Here is a 9,208-nt window from a genome sequence, read left to right as displayed (position 1 = left end):
GCCTACGTAGTAACTAACAGTCAAATTTATGTAGAGGTGTAGTAAAGTGGAAGTAGAAAGTAGCATCTGTAACTATTAAGGCTTTAGATTAGTCAGAGTCTCATTTTCTGGGAACCAAAAATAATAACCTGCCAAACCCTTAGAACGGTATAACATCTTTGTGATACATTTTTAATGATCATTACATCTCATGAACATTAGATGACTCTAGGTTTACATGAAATATTTATTTATAAGAGAAATTAATGATTGAGTTCAGGAGCAAGATATATATATATATACATATATATATATATATAGATAGATAGATAGATAGATAGATAGATATATGAGAGAGAGAGAGAGAGAGATGATGAGTAATATCAGAAGCAGGACTGTCTCTTCTCTGGGAATTTTGGGGGATTTTGCAGTGTGGGGGAGTTTACGGTCCTAAATTGAAACTCTAAAACAGCAGGTATTATCCAGGCTAATTCCAGTATTTTATCATATTTAAATACTTACATTTATTACATTTTTATTTGACTAACTTAAGGTCAGTAAATGTCATATAGAATTGTTATTCCTATCAGTGTGGTGAAGGTTTTGGTACAGCATTTTGACCTCAGTGTGAGGGCTGGTGTGTTTAGAGACTGTTTATATTGAATAAATACAATGTAAACATTCAAACAATCTGAAAATATACATACATCTCCTCGCGTGTGTATGATCCAAATTTTACCTCTGTATTTACAAGAAAAGAAAAAAGAAAAAGAAAACACTAGCTCCGCCCCTCACGAGGGAGAGTTTGGGCCTTTTCGGCAGGCGTGGGGGTTTAAAACGAGGGCGTCTCTCCGCATGACATCAGCATCTTTGTTTACTAGCTAGCCAGAGTACATCCTCACGTCTCCCTGCGCTAGCATTAGCATTAGCATTAGCAGTGCTGGGTTTGCTGTTTACCATATAGGGTGTGTAAATTCACTGTGTTACTGTGTGGTTAATTTACTAAATTAGGAATATGTCGGTTAACGGACCTGGAGAAGACTCCACAGACGCAAAGAGTAGCGACGGACAATGGTAAGTCACGGTTAATTTCGCTTAGTTAGCTAGTTATTAAGTTAGCTATCTTTATTTGTAGCAGCTCATTGTTGTCCTGACCTACAACACTGGTGAGGAAGCTGTTCGTCTTTGTTAATATCCCAAACTCCCCTCTATCCTGTAACTAACATAAAACTTCACCCGCTAGTTATTAATGAAATACTAGCTTTTGTTTGTGTGTCTACAAATTGTTTTAGCACTGTGTTATTCATGTCATAACGGTCATAACGTTATATGAAGCAGTACTGCAGGTTTAAAGACTGCTCACTTTGAATGCGTCCTCCTACTCACCTTGGATTAGCGGTTTCTTCTGTGTGCATTGCTGTTGATTTAAAGATTATGCAGTGTTTTATGATGTTGTTGTCCCTCAGGTCAGGGTCGTCTTCGTCTGCCTCTGCTCCCATGGACGTGGACGCCAAGCCCAGCGCGCACAGCTTCAGATACAGTCTGAATTTCCCCAGCATCGGCCAGTGCATCATCATCAACAACAAGAACTTTGACAGAAAAACAGGTCTTTATTTTGGTCTTTCTTTTTTTTGGCATAACTTAAACTGCTCTAAACACTTGTTAAACCAGGTTTAAATTGAATTTTTGTAGTGCTGAATATCATTAACATAAAGTTATTACTTTAGTACAGTAGACTCTGGTGGTACCAGCAACATGTGAATAATTACTTGCTTTGCATATCTTTGTATGAGTGTAATCTAAATGGTAAATAACCTTGGGTTTTAGACTAGGCAGACAAAGTAAGGATTAGTTTCACATGACAGGGACTTGTTATTTGCTTTATTTTATACATAAATGTATTATCCAAATATTAATTTGTAGTAATAGTGACAAGAAAATGAAAACAATTACTTGTAGTCCCTCGCCTCACATATTACCTGTGGAAAATGTTATATTTGATACAGAGCCTGGTTCAGATTTAATCTCTCATGCTCTACTTAGTGCTGAAAGTCTTTAGCAGAAATGTTTAAGTAAATAATTTTAAGTAAAGATAAGTATCAGGTGGTTACATGAACTTTAAGGTGAATATTTACATGCTATTCTTTTCTCAGTGTCATTGTAATTTAAATAGTAAATACCCTTGAGTTTTTGTCTCTAGTCTGACAAAATAACTCTTCTCATGATAGGCACTTGTTATTTGTCACATTTTCAACATCAATTTCACATCAAAAAAGTAATTTGTAGTTACAGTGTAATAAAAATAATGATTTGGTATCCCCAGTCGTTGTCTCTTGATGTCAGGTTTGGTGGTATTTTCCTGCAATCCAAAAAAAGATTCACCGAGATTTCAAATTGTGCCATTTTGAAAAGCTTAAATAATCTAGACCAGTGGTTCCCAACAGGTCCAGGTCCAGGTCCAGGTTCAGGTCAAGGTTCACAAAGTTTAATACATTTAGGGTCAGACTTGCATTTGGCCATGTCATTGAGCTTGTTTTCTGGCTCTCTCAAATCGTTTTTTGTTAGTCAGTCACTCTACAACAGGAAACAGCAATTAAAAAATAAAAGCTCTGTGCTGGAAATTCACTGTTCTTTAAAATGAAATGTGTTTTCTACAGACGTGACACATTCAGGAGTCACTTGCCGTCCATTCAGAATGGACCCACGACCCATTTTTGGACTGGGACCCACCAGTTGGAAACCACTGATCTAGACTAAACCAAGAAGTTAGTCCAGGGTCAATGGTTCTCTTGGCTCAGATGTACACCATTAAATGTTTCATTAGGAATAAGAGGTTAGCTGGCTGTAAAGGTGTCTCTGGTATCCGTGTAGTGTTGCTACCCGTTCCCACACAGGCATCTCTACTTGATCCCTCAGTTATAGTAGATTACTTTGGTGTGAGGACATCTCTGTCAGAAAGCTGAGTGAGGGGGACTCCTTCTTTAGATGTCACTCATAGATTTGCCTTTAATTGTGAAGGGATGCCACTTCTGTGCAGTTGGTCAATCGGCAATTGCTTGATTACCTTGAATTTCACAATGAGATTTCTAATCAGTGGGGCTCACTTTTCCTCTGTCTGGTGACAAGTTTGTGTTGGACAGGTTTGTCTGTCCGACTGCGTCATCAGGAGGACTGATGATAAGTGTGAGCTCCACAAAAGTTCTTTACAGAAATGGACATCTCAGTGTACAACAGAGCAAATCAATCATCTGGCATCCACACCTTCATGAGGCTGTGTGCTCAGGGACCCAATTTACTCGCGTTGCCATGGATCCAATTTAACTGCATCCCATGCCAGTTAATGAGATGTTCACGTTAGCTCTGTCGAAGACCTTTCGCTGGCTTTAGTGAGAATGAGAACAAGCAGGCAGTTGTACTAATCCTTGTATGCATCATTACATTTAATAAGATAATTCAATAACTCCCGGCCTAGCATGCCATCAGTGGCTCTTCAGGAAGTTCAGGTACCCGCATGACACACTGTATGATCCGGCATCACATGTGTACCCATGGTTTATTAGTTCCTCTTTCATGTTTGATAAACACTGTGGAGAATTCTGTGTATGTGAAAGTTAAGTCTGTACATTTATTGAATTGCCCAGTCCCTTGGATATTGTGGTAGTCTTGTTTTAGCGTGGCAGGATATAGAAGGACAGCCATTACAGCTTTGTCACGTGTGTCCTTTTGATGCTCATAATCATTTTGTAAAGCAGGACCCATAAGGGAATGTTTATCCAGTGCGTCCTTCTGTTTGGATATAAAGATGTCTGCTGTCTACAATAGTTGGAGAGACTGTATGACCTCAGTCCTTGCCTACTTTTTAGTCGCACCGTGCAATGTAAGCTTGAAAAGCTGCTATGCTATTATTGAAAGAGTCTCTGTTATCTGTCTGAGAAGACCTTGGGATATCAATGCAGGCGAGTGCAACTTCAGTCTGCTCTGTCTGCATCACCGTTACTGTATAACGTCTCATTTTACTGTCAGACTTGTGTTTGACAAACCCGTATAGCAGGACTAACCAAACACACATGACTGCTTGGTCAACAATGTTCCATGAGCAAGAACATTATATTAGTGGGATAAACATCAGCAGTGGTTAAGCCTGTTCAACCAAGAAAAAGATTCCTGTTATGGTAGATATGTGTACACTTTGACATAACTCTGTAATTTCCCATGCATGTTTCCAGGATATTGCAGCATTTTGAGCCAGAGCCAATAAGATTTAGTGTAAAAGCAGGGAAAGTGACCACAGTTACTGTACCTAAATAAGAGGTGTTCACTCCTGTCTTAGGGATCTCTTATATATATTGAACTGCCTCTTTCCCAGCAGACACTTTAACATGTCATAGAAGAGAAAGAACAGGTGTAACGAATAACTTACAATGGCTCCGTACTATTCAGGTGTCCTAATCAGCCACGACAGTTTGACAGCAATGCTACTCACCCAGCAATAATTTCATTATTTACACCTGTGTAGGTGTTTTCACCTTTTCTGGCCAATTAGTTTGAAGATATGTGGAACTTATGTGAGATAACCAGACAAGAAAGGGTGCACTCCAAAGTCCCACCATCACAGTACGGGTGTGTGCAGGTTGGGCGTGGTTTTCACTTTATTGAAATGTTGCCCACAAAACAACCTGAATCCATGGCCCTGTGAGGCACGTAAACAAAATACCCCACATACTAGGGGTGTACTAATACGTCATCTTTAAGATACACCTTTAATTTGAAATTCTCATGGCATGTCTGTGTCGCCATTTCCATCCAAGCACACCTGCTTCCGAAGCATTCAAACAGTGCTAGCTGCCTATTGCCACCCAGACTATGGTAATTAAGCAAGAAGAAGACAATGAGGGTATTAATTGTTACAGTGTCATATACATTGCAGGCACCTGAATTTAATCAAAATTGTATTGTGCTAGACTTTGTGATATTGGCAAATATCGTATCGTTGTCCAAAGCATCGATGTAATATTGTATTGTGGGAAAACTTGTGATAGAAGAAGTCTCACTGGCTAAAACAATTAATCATCTTTTTGTCGGTTATCGTGGGTGTGCAGGGCCTTTTACAATTTATAATAAACTTGTCTACAGTGTGTGCTGATGGTTAAATCTGTTTACGGGGAAGTGAAATATGTTGGTTTCTTATTTTCCATATTTCCATATTTTTTGTAGTTGCATTTTCATTGTGTTCAAGTAACCAGATTGTCTTTGCTTTGTTATTTAAAGGCATGAATCAACGAAACGGAACAGATGTCGATGCGGCCAATGCTATGAAAGTGTTTGGGAAGCTGGGTTACAAAGTGAAGGTTTACAACGACCAGTCAGTCGAGCAGTTGAAACAGGTTTTAATCTCTGGTAAGTTCAGAATTCACCTGCTGTTTTTTATAACATCTTGCACAAAATATATATTAAATGCTGTACATTTCTGTTTATTCAGCATCAAAGGAAGATCACAGCTGCAATGCCTCGTTCATCTGCGTCCTGTTGAGTCATGGAGACGAGGGTGTGTTCTTTGGCACGGATGGTTCAATAGAGCTCAAGTACCTGACGTCACTTTTTCGAGGCGATCGCTGCAGATCACTGGTGGGAAAACCCAAACTCTTCTTCATCCAGGTATTGTAAGAGCTCGTCTCCTTCCTGCGCTGACTTCCATTGAGCTTTGCTAAAGTGACGTGTAACCAAGTGTCGTTTTGTTTGTGTGCACATCGAGTAGGCTTGCAGAGGCACTGATCTGGATGCAGGCATTGAGACAGACAGTGTAGAAGATGGCATCACCAAGATCCCTGTAGAAGCTGACTTTCTCTATGCCTTCTCCACAGCTCCAGGTTAATACTCACACAAACACCGTATACTTATTAATCCCTTTTTTATTCATTGTATTGACATGCCAATTATTCAATCACTCTTCTGTCTACAGGCTACTACTCATGGAGGAACACTATGACCGGGTCCTGGTTCATGCAGTCACTGTGTGATATGATCACCAAATATGGGAAAGACATGGAGCTTCAGCACATCATGACACGAGTGAACCACAAGGTGGCAGTAGAGTTTGAGTCTGTCTCTAATTCACCAGGCTTTCATGCAAAGAAACAGATCCCATGCATTGTGTCAATGCTGACCAAAGAGATGTATTTCTCTCCTTGAAGTCATCAGAAGACTACGGCCTTCATCTGCGGGAGACAGGCATGAAGATGTGTACGAGTTGGTGTTTGTGAATTATTTTAGTTACACTGTCTGACTGAATATCTCTTGACACCTCAGCTAACATGTTTCTGGGAGAGTAGATGTGTCACTTTTCACAAGCTTGGTGTTATAGGGTGCTTTATGTGTGGAGTACAGTTCTGAGATAAGGCATTAAAAGTTTACGCCTTCTGAAATATTATTCTGTATTTTCTCTTAAACATTTAACCTGATAAAGGTTATTTTTAAAAACAATGTCAATTTGAAATAAAAACAAAAAACAACACTGAAAAATAATGAATCTAAAGATAAAACATGATCGACCTTGCAACTCCAAGCTCACAGTTTCCTACCAGAGAATACCTCTTTTCTGTTTACATTATACACATTTCAGGGAAACATTTTGGGAGCCAGTTTAATAGGAAGTTTGACCTTCTATATTTGTTAATCATGAAACCATAGATGAGAGATCCTGCTCTACATCAATTGTTTTATGAGTCAGCGGTTTATGTTAGACGTTTGTAATGAAGGGATCATGTCTGTCATTTCTGTGCCTGTTGTTTTTTCATATACATTATCTTTTTTTAACTATTGAGTCAATGTAGCGACACCAGCAAAACCAGTAATAATTATTCACCGTTACTCACTGAAACAGTACGTGATGAGCTGTGTGAAGCCAAGATGCTGCACTCAGCAGGTAAATTTAACGACAGTTTTGTGTAGCAAATTCAGGATTATCCATCAAGCTATCTTGTTGGTTTTTCCAGAATTACATTTTTTTTTTATGTTTTTCATTTTCTAAATATGGATTTCTTTGAATGAACTGTTGCCTGTGAAAGTTCTCATATAAGTCGGTGTCAGGCTTCATAGCATGCATGAGTAAAGCCATCTAACTTGCACAATGTTTTCATTTTTCATTTTCATACTTGAACACAAGTTTACATTTCATGCTAGGTTGTATCTTGTATTTATGGTTTTTAAGGCTTAAAAGGAAAATAGGGTGCATTTTCGCTTCGCTTTAATACTTACAGCTATTAACTTCTTAAAAAATGATTTCCAGTCAGCTATTTTGAAACAGTGAGTCATACTTTTGTATGTAACAATCAGCAGTGAGTGATTTATAACAGACAAAGCACAATTTGATTGTGTACTAATCCAGGTGCTGGTCATTTGCGAGTAAATGTTTACAGCAAACCAGCTACAATCACTTTTGCTGTTAAAATATTTCACTGGTTGACAATCCAGTTTTTAAGTCGTATCCTACGTCACTATTTGGCTTCTTTTTTATATCACTATTTTGTAAGCAGTGATACTGTGAGGTTGGTGTAATGCTTTCCTGAAAAATAAAAACCACTTTCCATTGTTTTGTGTGTAAATGGTGTTACTGGTTTTGTTTTTGGCTCTTACAGTAGAGAAAATCAACATCTATGGTGCTCCTAAAAATTTAAGCGTTCACATTCTCATGTGGCATTGGTTAACAATGGTAGATGTACCACTGGTGGTGTGTGAGTTCCCTCTAGTGGTATGTGGAGGAATCTTAGAAATGTTTTTTTTTTTAATTTAATAAATTATATATATATATATATATATATATATATATATATGTAATGTCATCAAAATACTACATTTAAAATGAAAATATGTAGACTATGAGATCCCTAAAATGTAATTTGGATTAAGTTTTGCCTTTCCTGTAATATTTTTGTTTCACATCAGTCTGGCACAGTCATGTTCATGAACATAAGTGTTGTGTGAAAGAGTTTAAGTGCCAGTTCTACTGTTAGTGCTTTGTACAGCAAGAATGGCTACAGCAGTAATAAAAAATAAATAATATTCTGACTGAGAATTAACCTGCCTTCTGCATTAACTGCCCGTAGCTGAGTTTAGTACATTATCCTGTGCAATAGTTAACCTCTACAAACGCAGTAAAGGGTCTAATTGTTCACACAGTCTTGAGTGTAAACAGGCAGGATTACTCCAGATTTGGCAGGCCTGGAGGTGAGAAGAACTGGGCCACCAGATCCCGAGGCCCTCGGCCAAATAAAACTGGGCCTCAGATTCCTTCTCTGCCAACACAAACGCACTTCACCTAAACTAGCTGTAACAAACAACAGGCCACTTAGTACCTGCTGGATGTGGTGAACACAGAGGCGGACACTTATACAACACTTACAAACACCAACAATATCAAGAGATGATTTAACAAATTGCACCATAATATAGCCACAAATGGGTGGAAGTGTACAAGCATGACAGGCACTCAATTTTCTTATCCTTTTTAATGCTAAGATTAAAGTTTTGGGATAAACTCTGCAGCATATGCAATCTAAAGTAAATAATTCCTAGCCAGTGAGACTGTTAATTTTACTGTATTCACTGTTATTCACATTAGACTTGAACTTCGAAGAGTTTACAATTAAACTGGAGAATATTTTACAAATTATTAATAATTTGATCAAGTTATCAAAACAGATTTTGATAACAATTTCAACCCATGAATCACTGCAGCTCTACAGTCAAGCATATGGTGTTAATATGTAAAGTTATTGTGACCTGTTCCAGTTGGAGGTGCTAATGAGCCAACAAAGACTTACCTGTATTTAAAAACAACTTTATGTCCCTTCATTACCGCCAAAAAACATCTGTAAATACTTGAGACACTCCTGTATAATAATATAATCACAATACAATCTAGGACATCAGCCCTGTAATAAATAGGCTACAAGTATTAAGGTATCTTACCTTTTGACAATTAGTTGATGGTACTGTTTGAACTCTGTGGTACTTTTTGAGCCCATTTCACATATATTTAAATGTATTATTATTATTATTATTATTATTATTATTATTATTATTATTATTATTGTCATTAATATTATGTAAATTCTCAGTCTGTTCTGGACAAATTTCCTTTTTAGTGAGTTTTTTACATATATATATATTGCTCTGAATCATGCAGGTTTTTCTCTTTGTGGCCATTTTTAGTTTGAGTTGTATGTCTTTG

At 37.7% G+C, this 9,208-nt stretch overlaps 1 protein-coding gene across 1 annotated transcript; it reads left to right on the top strand.

Annotated features, from left to right (window-relative positions):
* Positions 1–836: 836 nt before the first annotated feature.
* On the top strand, positions 837–7,580 carry casp3a (caspase 3, apoptosis-related cysteine peptidase a). Its single transcript, XM_049571989.1, has 6 exons — positions 837–1,053; positions 1,446–1,585; positions 5,248–5,376; positions 5,459–5,634; positions 5,735–5,846; positions 5,939–7,580. Exons 1-6 carry the CDS (start codon positions 995–997, stop codon positions 6,166–6,168), a joined length of 846 nt encoding a protein of 281 aa, XP_049427946.1. The 5' UTR covers positions 837–994; the 3' UTR covers positions 6,169–7,580.
* The last annotated feature ends 1,628 nt before the right edge of the window (positions 7,581–9,208 follow it).

Source organism: Epinephelus fuscoguttatus, linkage group LG3 (assembly GCF_011397635.1).
Source record: "Epinephelus fuscoguttatus linkage group LG3, E.fuscoguttatus.final_Chr_v1".
Taxonomy (NCBI): domain Eukaryota; kingdom Metazoa; phylum Chordata; class Actinopteri; order Perciformes; family Serranidae; genus Epinephelus; species Epinephelus fuscoguttatus.
The sequence above is the reverse complement of the archived record's forward strand: the minus strand, read 5'-3'. Positions and strand labels throughout refer to the sequence as shown.

What these genes read in the sequence shown, in the direction of transcription:
- casp3a (XM_049571989.1), top strand. Translation starts at nt 995, where the DNA reads ATGTCGGTTAACGGACCTGGAGAAGACTCCACAGACGCAAAGAGTAGC. An exon ending in AAGAGTAGCGACGGACAATG is followed by an intron (nt 1,054 to 1,445) that starts GTAAGTCACGGT and finishes GTTGTCCCTCAG; the next exon opens with GTCAGGGTCGTCTTCGTCTG. An exon ending in TGCCTTCTCCACAGCTCCAG is followed by an intron (nt 5,847 to 5,938) that starts GTTAATACTCAC and finishes TTCTGTCTACAG; the next exon opens with GCTACTACTCATGGAGGAAC.